Consider the following 21662-nt stretch of genomic DNA (forward strand, 5'->3'; position numbering starts at 1 on the left):
GAAGTGGCAGATATATAAAATAGTAAATCATTCATTTTTAATGAATGTATTATTATGGTAGACCAGTGTTTCCCAAACTTGACAATTTTAAGGCATGTGGACTTCAACTCCCAGAATTCCACAGCCAGCAACGCTGGCTGTGGAATTCTGGGAGTTGAAGTCCTCATGCCTTAAAATTGTCAAGTTTGGGAAACACTGTGGTAGACTATGTGAAATCTAGTTCCCAATTGGTAAAGGAATTGAGATTCTAATCTGCAATATCCTATGGTTAGTGATCAATGTTGAGCTGTGCTTCCCAAATTAAGGGAGAAATCATTCTTTCTTCTATTGTCCTTTCTAGATGTTGCAAGACTGTCCAAAAGCTCGAAGGGAAGTTGAACTCCACTGGAGAGCATCTCAGTGCCCCCATATTGTGAAGATCATGGATGTTTATGAAAATCTTTACCAGGGTCGAAAATGTCTCCTGATAGTTATGGAATGGTGAGTGTCAATTTATTGGTGGTGGTGGGGGAGTGGAAATCTAGAGTCATAGTGCTGTCCCCTCTCCCCATGGAGATGTTTTTCTATTTAATTCCATTTGTCTTATGCCAAAACAAAGTATGTAAGATAAAGGCTTTGTAAACAGCATAGCTCAATAGGAAGAATATGGTTTTTCTTATTATTTAGCCTTGGCCATTCAGGGCTACATAGCTAACGTCAACTTGCTGAATCAGGCTCATAAAGATAACAGAAGTCAAATTCTATCTTTCAAGGGCCAGATAACATATTCATTGCTAAGGGACCATGTTAGCACTTTTGCAACTTTTTGGACCAGCTGAATTTTTTGGGCAATTTCTAAAGGTCGTCCCATCTCATACTCAAGGTAAAATAAACCATCCAATCTAATTTAAGTCATTATTTAAATCTAAAAGTAAGAATTGTTTTTTGAAATAGGATATATCATTTTAAACTTCAGCATATTGCAGTTTAGGCAAATAAGCAGCCTGTAGCTGAAAGAGGAAGAGGGAATGGGTGGTATAGTAAGATCTGGAAGAGGAGGACAGGGGTAAGAGGATATGGAATGATTTAGCAGGGTTTTCTTCTTTCATTTTCTACTTGCCCATGCTGGCTGCAGTGAAGTGCTAGCTCCATTCTACATACCTCTACACAGATTGTGGGTCTTTTATCTTTTCCTCTGTGCCTAGCCTCATCTGGTCATTGGGCAAAGCCGGGAAGGCAGACAGGTTTGTGCAAGAGAGTATGAGAGCAAGTGTGGGCTGAAGAGAGCGAGAATTTTGACCGCCATCCACTCTCAGTGAGAAATGCTTCTGCCCAGTTTTTAAGCAGTGGAAGAGATTCTTAAGTCTCTCCATCCAAATGGAATGGTTGACACAAGTGCATCACTGAAATATGCAGACTTTGTAGAGAGAGCTACAGGATTTCTCCCCCCCCCCAGGAATTTTCTCTAAAGCAAAAGTGGGGAATGTTTGGTATGGGGAGAAGTTGTGGCCCTTGCCATCACTTTTCTTGCCCTTCTTGCACCAGTTAGACTTTAAAATACAAAGCAAAAAAATGTGCCTCCAGTGTAGACTTTTTTTTAAAAGGGCTAGTAATCACTTTTGAGCAGGGAAATCATAGTTGGGAAAGTAGTCATTTACTCCCTTTTTTTCCATGCCACTATAATTTCCCAGATATCTCTCTTGAAGGGCAATTAGGTTTTAAAGCATCCATCCATTTCAGTGAAAGTTTTTTTTTTTAAAAAAACTTAATTTCTGTGCATGGGTGTGGGAGATTTTTAGGGAATTGTCAACCTGTAAATAGGTGTCCTGAAGGTTGTTCATACTTGCAAATCCCATTATCGAGAAAATGAATTGTGTCAAAAATAAAGCACCTTGCTTGAAAAATAATGTTTAAGGTAACAGAAATTCTATATATAATCTACTTGTGCTGGTTTTGTGAATGCAGAGTCACTATCAGAATATATAACCTTCTATCCCAACTTAGCACACTTGTAGACTGAATTCTACCTTGCTGCTGGTCTTTCAAAAATATTTCTACTTCCAATAATCCTGTGGCACCTTTGGATGCTGTTGGCCACTATCTATCTTAGTAACTGGATCATCTGACCTTCCAATAGCTGCAACATTTAAGAGAAAACTGCTTAAAATGAGCAATTTTTTCATTTTTTCTTTTGGAGGTTGTAAATCGTAGAGGGGTTGCGATGGGTCAGACACGACTTCGGCAATTAACAACAACAAAAAATCATAGATGCCTTTTCAAGTACCAAATTTACATCCCAGGATGGATCTTAATGCAGTAAGCAGTTTTCTTGACAGGTTTATTAAGGATGCAAGTCCTTAAAGATATGGCCCTATGCCTGGTCCTGAGGCCTCAAATGTGGGCAGGAATCAATTTCTTGGTTATAGGAGTGATTATGTTGTAAAATATATTCTCAGTGGTTATATGTTTTAATCTTTGTAATTGCTGCATTACTGATCCATTCCTTAACACTGGCATTTATATATGCTTTCATTTTATCAGGAAAATTAACATATTTACTGTTGAGACAATAATGATCTTGTGCCACCTTTAATACCCCCTATTTATTATAGTGGGGTTTGTTTTTTGGTGGACTGCATCACTTCTGCTGGGTGATGTGTCAGTCTAACTTGATATATAACTCTGTTGTTTTTCTTTAACTAATGAACACAATTGTCTGAATATTGAGACAGTAACTGAGTTCACATATTTATGTACTGCAAGATTTTATAGTTTGATTTTGCTTAGCAGGAATGCCTGATTTCAGCCACTATAGTTTGAAAATTATATTTTATGATTCATATTTGTGGCTGATTCATGTTGTGGCTGGAGAATTCTGGAAGCTGAAGTCAATAAGTCTTAAATTTGCCAAGTCGCACATTGCTGGTTTAGTGCATCAGTGTACTCAGCCAATCTACTGTAACCCCCAATTTACTTAGAAGGGACAATATTCTGAAGATCTGAGTACTTGAGGCTCAGAGGTGATAGAAATGTGTTTATAGTTTTGAGTTGAGAGAGCAATTGTTATCGTAACATTTGTTTATGAATTTCAGCTTGGATGGAGGGGAACTCTTCAGTCGAATTCAAGATAGAGGAGACCAAGCTTTCACAGAAAGAGGTATGAAGGGATAGAGTAGATTTCTTCAAGCTTAATACAAATGTCCATACTCTGTTACCCTTTAGCATAGGGTACTATTGAAAAAAGTCCTAAGACTTCTTGCAAAATGTACCTAATCTAATTCTTTCAAGAGGTTTCTAAACAATTATTTCAAACAGGCTTGGATAAACTAAATCTACTGTGTTCTTTATTTTTCTCAACTCGTAACGCATCAATAGCTAGCTAGCTACTGAATCCAGCCCAGACTCTAGGTGATAGGGTGACAAATATCCACTATTTCAATTTGTCTCTAGAGATAACACCATAGTTTTTCCAGTAACTTTCCCACAATGTCTTTGATCCTGTCTATCCACCTCACCCATAATCTTTCCCTTTTTCTAGTTCCCTTAACTTTGCCAGCCTAGTTGCTTTTTCTAGCTTAAAATATAAGACCTTTTGCTCGCTGATCATTTTTTCAAAGGAGGCACAGTGGCTCAGTGGCTTAATGATCCTGGAGGTGCTCTTTACTCCAGGTTCGAGCCTTAGCACTGTGTGGCGGGGTGAACTCCCATCACTTGCCTCAACTTCTGCCTACCTGTAGTTCAAAAGCATGTTCAGAGTGAATAGATGCACTTGGCTGAGGAAATGAGATGGTGCTTTGTACAGGCATTCAGATTCTTGCCGGCTCTGAACCTTCCTAGTTGCAACGGCCTTTATGGAGGGAAGGGGCTTTGCATGACATTGCAGGAAGAGCAGCTTGTCTTTCTTTCAGATGCGAAGCTAGCTCGCCCTCCTGTGGCGCATCTTGGGAAGCGCACAAGCATGTACCCCAGCAAAGTTAGTAAATTGGTAGCCAAACTACTATTCTGCATTAGCATTGTAATTTCCTGGCTAATGTAACAATGCCATATACTACTACTACCATTACTACTACTACTACTACTACTACTACTAATAATAATAATAATAATAATAACCTTTTCAAAGGAGTGGTCAGTCTGTAAATATTTTAGGTTGGTTGATTGATTCTTTCTGCTGTCCATGGCACTCTTTTGTAACTTTCCTAATTTCACAATCTATCTTCCTTCTCTTGTTCTTTTTCAGTGTCCCAGCTTTCCATTATCATTGGAAAACACATTACATTAACTATTCTGATCTTTATTATCATGGACATATTCTAATCCTTCATGTTTTTGTCTGTTTATTATGTCCCTCCTCCATAGCACTAATCTCCTCTTTACCTCTCCAGTGCTCTGCCCATCTTTATCTAAATCCAAGAAAACAAAACTATCTACTTCACTTCTTGACCACCAACAGTAAGTTCATTGAGCATGCCTGTTGACAGCACTTTTTAAATACTTAACATAGATCTGTTTTTACTGTACACTTTTACTTTCATAATGAGGTCTTTTTAGTCTTTTTAAATTTCTGCTAATAAAATATTTTCTGCACATCTCAGACTGTTAAGAGTTTTAGCCTCCAGTTTGATTCCAGCAATTACCCTTTCCAAAAGTGTAGCACTTAAAAATATATGGTGACAATATAAATCCTTGTTTCATATCCTTTTTACTCTGAATTACACTGTTTCTTCAGATTCAGTTCCTGTAATCAGCTTTCCATTCATTGTAATAATCAGGTGTTTGGACCCACCCAGCAGCTTTAGTATATTCCACATTCTAGCATGATAAAAACAACAAAAATAATCTCTTCAAATTATTTTTCATTATCAATTTTTTAACTATCTTTCCCACTGCCTTGTGTGAAACTTCTCTTCATTGGACATTTGTCTCTGTTCTCTTTCTCTTTCTCTCTCTTTACACACACACACACACACAGACACACACAGACACACACACACATATTTTTTCCCAATCTCAGGGCCACACAATTTTGTTCCACATTTGTTGGCATAGAGTTTAACTGTTATTTTTCCAGTAGGTTTCATTTGCACCTGATGTTTTCGCATTTGACAGTCCATTGTCTGTTTTCTGGTGGGGACTGTACTGAAATCTCCTCTCTCCATAAGTCAGTCAGTCTGTCTTTCTTTCTTTCTTTCTTTCTTTCTTTCTTTCTTTCTTTCTTTCTTTCTTTCTTTCTTTCTTTCTTTCTTTCTTTCTTAATTTCATATTTCTTAACCACCCATCTCCCTCAGAGAGAGGCTCATTTTTGTTATTCTATAATCTCATCCATAAAACATTTCCCTATAGTCTTTTTCTCTATGGCTTCTCATTTGTCATCACTCTTGAAAATCCTACTTTAAATATATATACTTTCCATTAAGAAATATATATAAGTAGATTTTTTTTTTGGCTTGGCTTTTCTTGTTTGATGTTAAAGTTTTGCTTTCAACTATTCTGTGTTCCTTTGGTTTCAGGCTTTAATCCTCTGTCTTGATCCTTTGATCTAAAAGTTACTTGGATTATTTTCTCTTTGAAATTGTATGAATATTTTCAGTATTTTTTTACAGTACTATATCTTTTATCTATTCTTACATTTCCTCAGATTTTTTTCATATTAGTTAAGTACCGTACCTGCTTCTTATATAAATATTATCCTGTATATTCTCCAGGTGACATCTTACAGCTATCTACATCAATAATTACATCAGTAATACATGGTCTTTTTGATAATCTGTATCTAGATTTCCTGCTATATAATATATTTGATGTAGTCTTTTTGGTGGTGCTTGAGGTAAAGTTTGTCGTTCTGTTGCTTGAAGCTGGTGTTGACAATGAATAACAATAGCAATACCAATAGGACGTAGACTTATATACCACTTCCCAGTGCTTTACAGACCTCTCTAAGCAGTTTACAGAGTCAGCATATTGCCCCCAACAATCTGGGTCCTCATTTAACCAACCTTGGAAGGATGGAAGGCTAAATCAACTTTGAGTCAGTGAGAATCGAACTCTAGCAGTTGGCAGAATTAGCCTGCAATACTGCATTCTAAGTACTAACTACAGCACTTTCCTCACAGAACCGTATTTATATTTATATTACATATTTCTTCATATTTCTTAAAAGCCCATTTCCCTCAGATTCCCTCCTTCATTAGTCTGGAATTGTGCCCTCCTATTTACAGATAGCAATGTCAGTGACTTTTTTTTTAAAACAACTCCATTCCTCCAGTAATGTCCATCAAAGTCTCCCTTAACATCATCTTCACCTATGCGATGTAAGAACTTTCAGCTTAATTATTTCAAACTAGATTTTTTTTAAAAAAAATAATTATTATTGAGATTCTGGACAAATGCTGAACATACAATAGTTTTCCAGCTTGAACACCACGGTTGGTATCCTAAAATAGAATCGAAGACGTAAGCTATGGGATGGTATTATATGAGATATAAATCTCTCATTGATTTCAGATCCTCTAAATTAGTGCCTTAAATTTGACATGGTCAAATCTCATAGACTAGGGATAGGCAGTCTATCCCAGCCTATGATGTGAACAACAGTTAGGAAACAAGTAATTTTTTAATATTAGGAAAGAAGAACCATGTTATAAAAGGGAAGAGAGAAATATAGTATAAATGCACAGTTTTCAAGTTGTAGCCATGTTACATTTGATTATGCTCTAAATCTTAACCTAATAAGAGAAATGCAATGTCCTTGTGATTTTTAATTGGGATATGAATTTTTTGCCTGTTTAGTTACTGAGAATAATTTCTCTCTCTCTCTCTCACTCTCTCTCTCTCTCTCTCCCTCCCTCCCTCCCTCCCTCCCTCCCTCTCTCTCTCTCTCTCTCCCTACCCCTCTCTCTCCCCCTCCCTACCTCTCTCTCCTCTCCTTCAGAGGCTTCTGAAATAATGAAAAGTATTGGAGAAGCCATCCAGTATTTACATTCTATCAATATCGCACACCGGGATGTTAAGGTATGTATTATCTTAGACATATGCAATATAACTGATAATTTCCAAAGCTTTTTCTTAAATATATTTATCCCCACAAGCAAAAGGAGGCTTTATCTAATGCAGTATGCTTCAACTATGTGATTTTTTTTTTGTTTTAAACTGAATAATTAATGGCAGATGATAAGGGGCTCTTTGCATGATGAACAGGTTACAACCATGGTTGGGTTTTTTTTATCAGTGACACTCTGTTTATACAGCATTGTCTTTTGAAGGACATATCTACCTTAATTTCATGTCTTTGTAGGATCAGGCAAAATCCTTTCTTCAGCCCTTTTAATAATTGAATTATTTTAGCTTGCTCCCAATATTTTTGCTTGCTATTGCGCTATCATCTTCTGTTTTTCATTTATAATCTTGCTGTTTTCATTTACTGATTGTTCTTATTTTTCTTAATTTAAATGGTTTTTAAGTTATGATATGGCTAAACAGCTGATGAGGGCTGGCCTCTTCACTGTGAGTGTACAGTATATAAATGAAGTTTCTTTTAAAAATAGTTGTTATTTATTTTACTCTATTTATAATGTTAGCTGGTTGGCTAACAGTTATAAACAGAGTAAAACAGAGTAAGAACAATTTAAGGGTTGATTTAGAGGATCTGAAATCAACTACAGATTTAGTCATGCATATGAGGTGATCTATAAAATTATTACATAAATAAATCATAGGTATTATTTTGAATGAAATTACAGAGGAAAATAGCATTACATGATTTTATGTGGTGGGCTCTTTTTTTTTTTTAACCTATGATAGCTTTTGATTAAGGACTTTATCTTTTTATGTCTTGTAGCCAGAAAACCTTCTATATACCTCAAAAAGGCCTAATGCTATATTAAAACTTACAGACTTTGGTTTTGCTAAAGAAACCACAACACATAACTCTCTAGCTACACCATGCTACACACCATACTATGTGGGTAAGTAACCTTACTATATGGTTAATTTGGGAACATAATCCTCTTTTGAGGTTGCATCTTACAGGCTTCTGCCATTATAAATAATGCTCAACATATGACCACAACTGAGCACAAAATTTCTGTTGCTAAGCAAGACAGTTATTAAGCGAGTTTTGCCCCAGTCTTTCTTGACACAGTTGTTAAGTGAATCACTGCAGTTGTTAAGTTAATAGCATGGTTGTTAAGTGACTCTGGCTTCCCCGTTGACTTTGCTTCTTAGAAGGTCGCAAAAGGTGATCACATGACCCTGGGACACTGCAACCATCATAAATATGAGCCAGTTGCCAAACATTCAAATTTTGATCTTGTGACGATGGAGAGGCTGCCACAGTCATAAGTGTGAAAAATGGTCATAAGTCACTTTTTCCAGCCCCATTGTAACTCCGCAGTCACTAAATGAATGGTTATAATTTGAGGACTATCTTGTATCTTTAGAGAGACAGTGATGGTAAAGTTCAAGTGAAGGACATGCATATTGCTCTTGAATGCTGAAAATAGCTGGGATGGAACAAGAATCAAAATTTCAAGAATGGTAGGCAGCACTTCATAGGATCTGATGCATTATTTCTAAGGTTACTAAATTTGGGTTGTAAATCTCCAGATAATTGTTGGATGGCAGCAAAGTATCTCTGCATGCCTTGAAAATTCTGGAAGTAGCTGCTTCAAAAGTTGCCAGGGCATTATAAACATAAACATATTAAATATATGGAATGTATTAATATTAGTAAAAGTTAAATAATACTCTTTAGTTTTAATTTCAGCATATCTAAATGTGAGCAGAATGAAATCAAATCTGACTATTGCCATGCTGTACTTCCTTATTTATTCTGGGTACACCTTAATTTTGGAATCAGATTATCAGTGTGCTAATCAAAATCCAAATATTTCCTTTTTCCTGCAAAAATGGGAAAAACAATCCATCAGTAGATTTAATCTATCTAGTTTTGCCAATAGTTGATTGGGTGAACAAATATACTTACGATATTTGCATTTCTGTTTTCAACATGAATTGTTTGTGCAGATATGAAGCAGATTTGTTGGAATATCCAGAAGAATATCCAGAATTAGTTTATTCTACCTAGGAAGACTATTTAATTATTTTTTAAATTTTTGCTTCCCAATAAGAGTAGTATGTAGAAATCCTACTTTGCAATCTCCAATTAAAATAAGCTTGCTTTCTTAAGGAAAAAAAAGTTAAGTTTCTAAAACTATAAATAAAAAAAAAATGCCTGTATATACAAATTATGTGGAATATCTTAATCATCTTGTTGATTTAGTTTAAAAGAATGTATGCAAAGTGACATCCAGTTCAGTTTCAAAATGACTTATGCAACTTTTAAATCATTTTTGTGACCTTAATGGTCTTTTGCTGGCAAATTTTAAAATTGTATTTTTCAGTCACTCTCAGTGAGGTCAGCTTTCCCAGGAACTGAGAACTGAACTGATAGTTTGTGCCGATAAATTGTGTCCAAATTGCAAATACTGAAGCAAGGGTTTTCCAGGCACAGTGCCAGGGGTAATAAGTTCCTAAATGAAGGGACAATTTGTTGTTTTGTAATAGCCTGAATACTATACTCTTGTTAAAATAAAAGATGTCTTTCATTAATTTTCCTGCCATGTCATACTTTGCTCTTTTTACCTGCCATAATGGCTTAATAATGTCAGCCTTTTCTTCAGAATTAGCATACATCTTTTCTTAAAACATAGCCTGGTTGTCTATTGCTGTGTTAAGTAGTCATTTTCTGCTGATTGTTGATTGTCTCAACAAAATGGATGATTTGAGCTTGTGTCTAGTTTTCAGAACTATGGATGGCAAGGGAAAAAAAAAATCCTCTCACATGAGGAAGTAAAGGACTGAGACATTCCTTTCTCCAATGTTCCTACCTCCTTTCTTGTTCTTTAGCATCAGCTATAGTAAGATGGTGAAAGTTACTGAGATACTCTGGTTATAGAAAGTTCTTTAGAGCCTTCCATCCCTTCGCCTTTGATATTTGACTTTCCACCTCATCCCTCTTCTCTATTGTGAGGAGGAATTTACTCATCATGCCAGGGAACTGTTTTAAGGTACCAAAGCAGAAGTGCTTATTCACATTTGGTAGATGAAAAAATAATTACCATCCATGCAGTATAACAGCTGCTTCCTTGTGATACATCTCTCTGGTCTCTATCTTCTCTGCTTCTCAAATGTTGCCTCAATGTTGCTTGGAGGCACAGCAGAATAGAGACTCACATTCAGTTAAATCTCTGTTTCTCTTCTCCTTCAGCTCCAGAAGTACTAGGCCCAGAGAAATATGACAAATCCTGTGATATGTGGTCCCTTGGTGTCATCATGTATATCTTGTAAGTAGCTTGGCTTGCTTGCACTCTGCTTGGGAATTACTTTGAATTTTCTGTTCTCTATATTCTTCATTTTATTGAACCTATAAACAGGCCCTTTAGTACATCAACTTTTTAAAATCGGTTATGCAGTTCAAGATAATTTTCAGTAAGCACTAAAGGTGATGCACAGAATATGCTTACAAGCTCAGCTTATTTGCGGGCAGGGAGAGGTGAGCAGGCTGTCAAAATGGAAATAGTGATAGAGCCTAATTATAAAATAGAATGGAAAGATTGCATGTCTTGGTATTATTGCTTATATATTCCATTCTAGAAAACAGTGATTCATGGGTACAAGGGTATCAGCAATGTTTAAAAGCTTTATTCCAAAAGCTAATCTTGACATTTAAATCTCTAAGCAGTTTTATATCATATTGGTTGATATTTTTCGCTAGTCACCAAGGCAGCATTTGAATTAAAGTTCATATATGAAAATGCTAAAATATAGGTAATCCCTGAGTTATGAGCGTTCACTTAATGTTTGTTCAAAGTTACGTGATGACAGTTGAGAGTCCTGTCTCAGAAGGGAGGTAGCTGAAAAACCAGTGTCTAACAAGCTACTGGAAACATGATAGTGCTGGTAAAGAGAGTGCCTATGGGAATTTATTCTTGAATTTAATCTTCCCAGCATAATCTTTTTCAGGATTACTAAATTAAGGAGCGGTATATTATTAAAGCTCATTCCTGCTCCTCTAGTGATTAATATCATTGCCTCCCTTCTTCTAAGTGTAGTCTTGAGGTCATGAGGGGTAAGACACTTTGCTCTTTTCTTTCATGAGAACTTAGTATATACACCCTCTCTCATCAAACATTATATGAGTAACCCTTGGAAGGAATGACTGTACCATAGTAATTCACACTCTAGTGATTTCACAGTTAGATATTATGTAGGACTGCCTTAGAAAGTGACTAATGCAAAATACCTAATGCAAAATAATTTCTTTCTCTATTTTGTGTAGACTGTGTGGCTACCCTCCTTTTTATTCGAACCATGGTTTGGCGATTTCTCCAGGGATGAAGAAAAGGATCAGGATGGGTCAATATGAATTTCCAAACCCAGAATGGTCTGAAGTATCAGAAGAAGGTAAATGTTATTATGAACTTCAACTATTGTTTTGTTTTGGAAAACAAACAGAAAAAAAATGAGTGAGATTAATGGGTTTCAAACCCATACTTAAATATGAATAAGAAAAGAATAAAGGGTCTTAGAAGAAACTGTATAATTTTCTATGTTTGAAAACTTAAAGTTATTCCACAACCTGGCCAGAGAACTGTTTTGTGAGTTCATATACTCTATTCTTAAATGAAGAAGAGATGTTGGTAGATTTCTCTTCAGCTTCTGCTATGTAGAATCGCTGGAGAAGCATGTATTACTAGAAGCGTTTTGAATTTCATAAGAAAGCAGACTTTAAAAGTTCTTTTTTAAGAAAGCAGACTTTAAAAGTTCCACTATCTTTTTTCATATATCTGTAATTTTCAGCACTCGCTATAGTGTTTTCAATACATTCTTTAATGAAAGTCATTTCACATGTTGACAAAATATACTGTCATGGCCTTTCCAGATGTGTTAGATTGTAATTCTCATTATTTTCGGCCAGTGATTTGGAAAAGATAATGGAAGTTCAAGATCATATCTGGAAGATTCCACATTTGGGGGAATTGGATTATACTAGATTTACTGTGCTGACATGCTTAGTTAGACCAGCTTGAGAGCAGTGGAAATGAAGTTGCAGCGCTATATCTCTTGGACTAAAGGAGAAAATTTTGCCCTCACCATCATCACATCATGCGTATGAGAAAACATAATGCACATTGTATTGATATATCTGGTGATTTCTTCCTTCAGTTAAACAACTGATTCGAAATTTGCTGAAAACAGATCCTACCCAGCGGATGACTATAACAGAGTTCATGAATCATCCATGGATCATGGTAAGAGCTCAGTTGTTGTTTATTTGCTGTCTAATCTAGGAACATTTGAGAATATACTAATTTTCTCTTTCTTTTCTCTCCATAGCAATCAATGCAAGTGCCGCAGACACCTCTGCATACTAGTAGAGTTTTGAAAGAAGAGAAAGACCTTTGGGAGGATGTTAAGGTAAGTTCCTACATTCTACATGTCATATATTTTATTTATTATTATTAAATTTATTTATATCCATATGCTGTAATGATAAAGAGTATGCATAGACAAAGCACAAAATGAAGGATTCCCTCCTCCCCCGTGTATTTCAGTCTTATACTAGAAAAATTTTAATCTGCTAAAAGATTGATCAAAGAGGTCCAGGCTGAATCTGCAGAAGACCCACATTTTTGTAAATGTTTGGTACCAGCTATTATTGAGAATTTAACCTGTATCTTGCTGTACAGTTAGTATAAAATATAGCAGGGAAAGGCAGGTAAAAGTTATTTGAAGATATTTAATTTGAAACACAGGCAATAATATTCTAAAAAGCCAACACTGAAAATTGCAGTTTTGCATGTGCGGCCCCAAAAGATAGAGTGGGAATTTCTAGAGAGGTGAATGCAAGCTGATTTATTTTTATGAGACCTCTAGCACCTTTTCTAAATTTGCTGTGGCTTCATTTGTCTGTTGTTAATCTCCTGCAATTTTGTTTCCTCTACTCCCAATTTAGGAGGAGATGACAAGTGCCTTGGCCACTATGAGGGTAGATTATGAACAGATTAAAATAAAGAAAATTGAAGACTCCTCTAACCCATTGCTCATGAAGAGGCGGAAGAAAGCAAACACTTCTGAAACTGCAGTTCTCCCTCACTGAGAATTCAGTAGAGCCAGGCTCATGGTTGTGAAAGCAATAATGATACCTATATATTTTTAAAACAAATTGGAAACAAGATTGTCCTATCAAACATGTGGAATTCAGTTCTTTATATCAGACTAGTTACTTGTTCTAGCTGCCCTTCATGTTTCTGACATTTCTAGGATGAGGCAGGAGACAGCTGCTGTACAACTACAACCTGTTATTATTTTTAATTTTTTTTATGGTCCAATAGGAAAAATATTCTGATAATTGGATTTTTATTGGTAAAATCTCCCCTGGTAATCCCCTGTCCCCCAGAAACACTGAAATTTCTGTGATAACCTTATAAGGGTTAATAATATATATATATATATTTTTAAAATTACTGTAGAGTTGAAATCCCAACAGAGTCCTGTGCAAAGTATTATGGTGTTTTGTTTTGTTTAAAGATAAAGGCTTTTGGTTTGTTTCAAAAGAGCTTCTGGGCCATTGAAGAAATGCCATTTGAAGCAAAGGCATTGTTGATTTTTTTGGTCTTCATTTAATAAGAACTGTTCTGTTTGTTCTTGCACCTTGTAAAGACTTCAGTTTGTAATCTTAAAAGTTATTCATCAAATGTCCCAGTGTAAGATACCCTCTTAAACTGGAAGCCTTCTCTCTTTCTGTCACTCACTGGTATGCACAGGATTATTTCCCCTTTGCTTGTGATTTAGTAGATCATATATAATGCTGTAGTAGGATGGTTAGTAGAAGGAGGAAGTCCCCACTTTGTTGTAATTTAACTTGAATTTCTGAGGGATAATGGTGGGATCTCAGAAGTCAATTATGATCTCAGGGTATTTAGGTGGCATGACAGAAAGAAGATGCTTGCTGGTTAATTGATCTCTTTCATTAACTGATCCTGGAGCAGTATACCAAATATGTCTTGTTGCCCAGTTTCCACCATCATCTCATTCAGTGTTAAACTGAATCTATTTTAAAATATCTCATGCTGTTGCATTTTGTAGCTGCTCATGGTGGCCCCTTTTTTCCGAAACACACACACACACACAAGAGAAAATTACTAGGAACCCACAACTCTTGGGACTGTCTACTTACATTTGAGAAAGGGATCACATGGAAGCTTCAGGTTCATGTAGGGTGGAGTCTGCCCCTGCCATAATGATGTAAAAAGAGAAATACAACAAAAATTAGCTTTTTTGTTGGATGAATACCTGAACTTTTGTAGGTAGTAGTTGGCCATATGGCACAAATATGTGATGATGATGATGGTGTGAGTTCTGTTTAGAAAACCAAAGGGTCACAATTTTATTTTGAATAAGATGGGATGTATCTACAAGGTTTGTAAACTTCATCTGGTATCTTTTTTTTTTCTTGGGCACATTTATTTAAAATTGAGAGTTCTTCTGATTCTTACAAATATTTCATGGAGGGGAAAATCTTTGTATACAAGTTTGCCTCATTTTCCTGATGGTCAATTTTTCTATTCCCTCCCCCCAATATATCCTACCGTGAATGGATATCTTTTACCACATTTGTTTTATTGGTATTTTATTTTCTTTTTTAAGCACACATACTTGCTTTCCTTTACATTTGAAAAGAAAACTTTAGTTTTTAGTGACATTTTAGACACTGTAAGGAATTTTAATTTGTAAAAAAATGTTCAGTTTGTTTTGGTGTCTTATTGCTAACAAAAAGATTTAGCCTGCTTTCCTGCTTTCCCTCATTTTGGATTAAAGACACCTAATACATCAGTGTTTGCTTTTGTGTTTATGTGTGTTAATTGTTGCCTTGCACACCAGACTGACTGGAAGATTTCTGCTATGAGAATCACATGCCACCTGAGAAGAAGCTTTATTATTATCAACATATTTGCATGCTTTTGCACATATAAAAGTTTCCAGCACAGCTCCTGTACCTCTAGTTCCAGCCATGCCTATTTAAAAGAAAATCCTGTCATCTCTTGTGAGTTTCCCAGATAAGAGCCTGGGTCTCATTCGACAGAATAGCAAAGGATTTTGGTGGTCTGTCCTTCAATAGTCACAGACACATTGTTGGTTTTGGTGATGCAAAAAATAAACTTCCTTAATCTGCTGAGTAATACACTGACCCACACACATAAAGCTTAAACAATGGCTGAATGTACCCAATCAGAACCTTATCTGTGGATGAATAAAATGACATTTTTTAAAATGTTGCTGAATTATAACTCCCAACACTGGCCATGTTGACTGGAGATGCTAAAATCTGTCATTTTTAACATACCTTTCCATAACTCCATCCTAGTCTTTCCCTAGTCTTAAATAGAAATTCCACTGTCTTAAACCTCCAGTTGTGTTACCTTACAACTTCTATTAACAACAAATGTCATGGCTAATGATCACACTGCCTGAAGAGGAAGTTGTAGTCAAACAAGTAGAAGGGGGAGTGGGAGAAGTTGCGTTAGCTATAGACAGTCCTGTTCCTACGTGCCTATCCCAATCATCAGTGTCTTGATTATCCTAGTCTATAGTGGAGATAGATGTAATGAAATATTAACATTTTATTGCCACATTCAGCTGGAATCCTAACAGCACATCTGATAATTAGAGTTTGACAAAATATTGGAAATACAATTCTCTGTAGGAAGCAGTTCTTCAGTTTGGCTGAATATTTCCTCTAGACGGAACCAATTGTTTAAATTTTGAGCTATCACTGTTCAGAAAGCGAATGAATGTTGGACCTTTTCAAATGAGCGTCTTTTAATTTCTGGGTTAGGCTGGGCAGTTTCTGTGTGATATCACATCCAGCATTTTTATTTCCAGTGTTTCTGGCTAATAGATTTTGATTGGGGGGAGGCAGGATGAGAAACAAACAGAATGGGGAAGTGCCAGACATCTTTCATTTTGACTTAAGTCATGTGAATTGAACTGTTGGCTTTGGCAACATTGCTATTTGTATGAGCACAACATTGTGTGAAAGTTACAATGGCGGAAACACAACATGTCTTCTTTGCTGTTGAGTCAATGTTTCAAATAAGAATTTGTCATTCGAAATGAATTGTCATTTAGGAAGCCCTGGGTTAAATAAAAAGGATGTGAAAACATGGACCTCAGCATATCCCAGAGAACCAGAGAAAACTCATTATTTCAGTCATGCAAGATGTTTTAGTGGTTCCCTTGCTTTGTAGAAAAATGTGAGATTCAAAAAAATATAGGAGCATTTTTAAACCTTTATTCCTCTTAATGATGCTTGTAAACTTTTGGCAGTTTGCTGAATGTGCAAAACTTCATATAGTCATTGTTGGGAACAATAGTAATATAAGGAACATTAAAAAAAAATCCAGATCCATTCACACAAATTTATTACCTGTATTTTTTGAGATTTTTTTTAAAAAAATAATTTGCCAGTGCTTTTGATTTTTTTCCAGTTTGATGAGGTTTACTCTCATCCACCTAGGCTTCGCTCCTTCCTGCTTGGATCTCTGTTTTCCAGTATATAGTTTTTTTTTTTTTATTGAAAAATTTTTAAAAACTTTTACAAAGACAGAAAAAAACCAATAACAACAACAAAAAAAACAAAAACAAAACAATACAACCCTTCCCCCAACCCCTCCCAAACCACCCCTCTCTCCCCCCCCCTGGAGCTTCCCAGAGCAGAATATAGGCTTAATTAAAAAAAAAAAATTAACAAAATTATAAGATAATTAAAAATAAAATATATATAAGAAAAGAGTTATAATCCTTAAAAAGAGAAAGTATTTAAAAAAGAAAAACAAAGAAAAAAAGGAAAAAGTAGAGTTTTTATACAAGTTATAAAAAAGCTAAATGATATTTTTTCAAATCCAGTTTAAATCGTATGAAATTTATCCATTTTTCCCATACAGCAAAAAATTTCTCTTGTGTTTGCTCTTTTAAGAAAGCCGAAATCTTTGCCATTTCCGCCAAGTAAGATACTTTAAAAAACCACTCCTGCAAAGTAGGCAAAGATTCCTTCTTCCAGTATTGACCTACTAACAGCCTTGCGGCTGTAATCAAATTCAACATCAATATAACCTCCTTAGCATCACAATCAGTAACAATACCAAGCAAAAACAATTGTGGAGTAAATTTTACCCTCTTTCTAAAAATTCTCTGAATGTTCCACCATATCTTAATCCAAAAAGCTTTTATATTTTTACACGACCACCAAATATGATAATAAGTGGCATCCAAGCAGCCACATCTCCAACATTTAGGCTATAAGTCAGGATACATGAAAGACATCTTTTGTGGATCAAGGTGCCATCTGTAAAACATTTTATAAAAGTTCTCCCTTAAATTCTGGGCTTGTGTAAACTTAACATTTCTCACCCAGATAGTTTCCCAGGTATCCAGTAGAACTGGTTCACCAAAATTCTGCACCCATTTAATCATACAGTCTTTAATTAATTCTGATTCTGAATCCAGTTCCACTAGCACCCCATAAATTCTCTTAATGTGAGTTTGTCTTTGATCCTTTACTTGCTTAAAAAGATTTTCATCTTCTCTAAGCAGGCCTAAATTACGGTCCATCTTCCATCTATCTACTAATTGTCTATATTGAAACCAAGAATAGGTAATATTTTCATGTGCTAGGTCTTCCAAAGATTTTAACTGCCAATTTTGACCATCCCATCTAAGTAATTGTGTATAAGACACCGTATCCATTTTAACACCTCTCTTTATCCCCTCCAGTATATAGTTTTTGAATGGTTGGATTCTTACGTTAAGAGGCATTTCGGTTTTTCATTATATTGGGGAAAATGTCATCCTTCTATCCAGAAGTTAAAGGGAATACTGCTGTAAGGATTCTGTACTTATGCTCTACTTTAGAATTAAAAATTTGCCCAAGAGAAGCTAAAATATTTATCTGTTATAGGAAGAGAGTATTTTTTTCAATGAAATGCAATTTCATAAAAGAAGTACAATTACTTTAGACATTATTCAGACTGGCTATTGAGTCTCAGTGACTGCAGAGTACAGGGATGAATGTATATTGAAATAGTGCTCTCGTCTTCTTTATCGCTTTAACTACTTGTTTGCAAAATCTGTAGAATGATATCCCATACTGGTCTCCCAGTGCTATCTTACCTAAACGTCACTATAGCTTGTTTCCACCCACTAAACCTTCAAGCTGGAATCTTGTAACCATTTGGGACTGATGAGCACATTTGGAATTTTGAATACATTTTACAGGCTTTTCACTAAATGATGGTTCCATTCATTTTCCTCAGAATATGAAGGTGAGGAAATGTTTTCCTATTTGGGAAATCAGAGAGAATAAAACTAAAGATCTAAAAGAAAAAAATGCAAGTTTAAGAAAGAAAGAGGGCATGATTTTTATGATTTCTAGATGGACAAATCTACAACGAGAATGAATATACAATGTTCACTGCAAGAATGAGCAAACTTTTTAACATGCTGAGCACATTTAAGAGTTTATTGAGAATACAAAATATCTGCTATTGGAGAAAGGCTGTCTTGTTCACAAATGGTTATTAAAGCGTGTCAATCAAATCACATAACAGAAATTTGCTAGAAGATAAGGTCTTTGTCATCTCATTTAGCCTACTGTTGAGTGCTCCCTACCAACAATTTTTCTCCATATACTCATTTTATAGTAGTGATCCATTGCTTTTATTTTATATTTATTATTCTGTCTCGCCATTACCAAAATTTAAAAAAAAAACCCTCCTAAAATTTGCCAAGTCAGCCAGGGCAGAAGATGCTAAACAAAGTACTTAGGATTTCAGTTGTGTTTACAAGAGCCATATTGCTGTTATCTTTATTTTTCAGCTTATGCTGAATGTCACAAGGGGTTTGGCTGGAGGGGGAATTATGAGTCAGAACAGTTCGGTTCGCCATCCTGTATTGGAAAGAGTAACATGCCCTTTTTTTTGATACTTTGTTCTGAAGTGATAATGTAGCACATGTGAAATAGAATCTATTTCTTTGAAGGCCTCATTGTGAAAAGGAATTATTTTGTCAATCAGTGGGTGGTGATAAGTGCAAGAGAGCTCCATCTAAGAGATTAAGTGCTATACAGTTCTTAAGTAGGTGTTTTGGAAACATAAAGAAAAATTATTCAATTTTATGTCAAAATGATGTCCTTTATATCAGGCTTTGTGAGATAGTTGGTGTGTGTGTGTGTGTGTGTGTGTGTGTGTTTATATGTTTGTGTATACCCACATACACAATGTATACACACGTGTGTGTGTGTGTGTATGTATATTTGTATGGGCATAAATAGCAATTGTAGATAGGGATTACCTATTTCAAAGTAATTAATGAATTTACTGGAAGAAACAAATGTGATATTCTGATTACTCTGTTGGTTTGCATTTGGTTCAAGATCAATATGCTTAAAGCCTTCAGGTTGATATCACCTAGCCAGCTTTCATGATTAAAGTGGGACTAGTACTCACAGTTTCCTGGCTTCTAGCCTAGAGAACTCCAGTGCATAGAAATTGCGCACCATTTTATAAGGTAACATATTCTATTTGACAACTATAAGGAAATGCTTATTATTTATGGTTTGTTGCACAGTCAGTCTGATGTTTGGATTGCATTTGGCATTTTTATCCACCTATCGAGTCCTTCCCAAGGACAGGCAGGTGGTGTTTGATGGTGTTGCAGGTTATTGTTAGGTACTACCTGACTCCAGTTTAGGTGCTTATAATTCACAGACACACACACACAATAAAAAATATTAAACAAGATGATAAATTTGGCCAGCAACTCCAAAACATATGTAACAGTACAGTAAGGGGCTCCAACTTCCCTAGGCCAGAACTTGAGAAAAGAATCAGCTTTTTAAGATCATATGAAATGTCATCAAGGTGGAAGCCACGTGTATTTCAGGGTGAATCTCATTCCAAAAGGTAGTTGTCACAAAACAGAAGTATGCTTTAGGCATCCTAATAGACGGTACTGTGGAATTGAAGGAATCTGGGGTGTGCCAACCCTGTGTATCAAGCTAACCAGGAAGACACCACTGGAAACATCTTATACCATATAGGTTTTTGTAGCTTAGGTCTAGGACAATTGAACATGGCTGCTTTAACACACCCACTTCTTCTCAGGCACTCCACCATGGCTGACCCAACATGGGAATTCTCATTGGCTGGCTCTCCACCAGTAAAAGTATGTGTCTTCCTCAGTTTCTATTCTGCAGGCAGATTGTCTGCTGTGGGGTGGGAGGAGAAGGGTAAGATGGTAGATGCAATCAAACCCATGCGTCTTTGTACATGTGCATGACATCACTGCACATACAAAGCAGTGGGGCTTCAGTTGTACAGTTACACTTGTCATTGTTCCCCCTCCGCATTCCCTCTGCTTCTGTTTCCAGTATATACGCAACTGATGGTTTCCAATCATCTCGCTGTTGTGGTTGCCTTCCTCTGAGCCAGTTTTGGAATATGAAATTAAATAATATATTTATTTCAATGAACTATTTCTGTTCTTTGGCCCATAAATGAATTTGTAAGCATCTCAAATCTTGTAAATGAAATGCTGGAAGCCAAAGCTAAAACATTGCTGAAATTCAACCAATTGTGGAGATGAATTCCAGTTGTGCACCATAGTCCTTTCCCTCCCCCTTATCTCCTGTCTGCCTCTTCTCCTACCTTCACTAATGAACTGACTTCCTATTTCCCACCCAAGCCCATCCTGCCTCGTGTTTTTCCCACTCCCATCACCCTCTTTGGATTATCTGCTTATTTGAGCCACAGCTAAAAGTTAAGACCTATTATGAGATAATTAGATGACAGGTTCTGTGCTAGCTTTCCAAAAAACCCAGGTATGCAAGAGAGGTCATTTGAAATCAGAAGAGAGGAACTTGGGTTAAATTGGAGGATAGAAGGGAATTCCCACCTTTTCAAAACCTGCATCTTCTGTTGTCATACCCACTGTTTATAATTTTATAAAATAACATTTATACTCAGAGTTTTCTTACTATGTTTAGATATTTTGCCCATTGCCCAATATTTAAAGTCCAGTGTTGTATTCAGGGTGACAGTTAAGTACACCATCTTTGTCTTTTAATTGTAGACTTTGATTGTAATTTAAAGAACATTGCAATGGATATAATTAATCTCAGTGCTGTATAATATATAAAAGTTCAACATTTACACATTTTCTCCATCATGAAAAATAGCACATGGGATATTGTCTCCTGAATTGGTGCCTGTTATGAAATGATTAAAGTGCAGGCATTTTGACATTAACCCTAGCAGCGAAATTCAAACAGCTTGAGGCTGTGACTGAAAGTTCTTCCTCTTCCTCTTATAACAATAGCACTGGGAGATATTTCAATATTTCACTAGGAGATAGAAATAGTAACTGGAGAAATGTGAACTTCTCCATTGTTGTTTATATATTATGTTACATAATTTTCATTTATGCAATTGTGCTGACTCATTCAGGTCAAATTATGTTTTGATATCCAAACTAGGATAACATGTGATCTTGAGGCTTTTGCCAGCAAGAAGTAAAATTAAATATTATAGTGTCATTGCCTCTGACTAATACCAAACTATCAGGAA

General features: G+C 35.8%; 1 protein-coding gene across 1 annotated transcript in view; it reads left to right on the forward strand.

Annotated features, from left to right (window-relative positions):
- MAPKAPK2 (MAPK activated protein kinase 2) overlaps positions 1–14877 on the forward strand; it is an 83502-nt gene extending 68625 nt beyond the window's left edge. The window contains exons 2-10 of the mRNA XM_039320071.1: positions 341–480; positions 3072–3136; positions 6911–6990; positions 7817–7943; positions 10247–10322; positions 11318–11442; positions 12205–12290; positions 12376–12456; positions 12995–14877. Of these exons, the coding sequence (XP_039176005.1) occupies positions 341–480; positions 3072–3136; positions 6911–6990; positions 7817–7943; positions 10247–10322; positions 11318–11442; positions 12205–12290; positions 12376–12456; positions 12995–13138 (924 nt within the window). The 3' untranslated portion in view covers positions 13139–14877. The remainder of the gene's footprint in view (positions 1–340; positions 481–3071; positions 3137–6910; positions 6991–7816; positions 7944–10246; positions 10323–11317; positions 11443–12204; positions 12291–12375; positions 12457–12994) is intronic.
- Positions 14878–21662: the final 6785 nt, after the last annotated feature.

This window comes from Crotalus tigris, unplaced genomic scaffold, assembly GCF_016545835.1.
Source record: "Crotalus tigris isolate CLP2741 ecotype Arizona unplaced genomic scaffold, ASM1654583v1 scf7180000023618.1514416, whole genome shotgun sequence".
Lineage (NCBI taxonomy): Eukaryota > Metazoa > Chordata > Lepidosauria > Squamata > Viperidae > Crotalus > Crotalus tigris.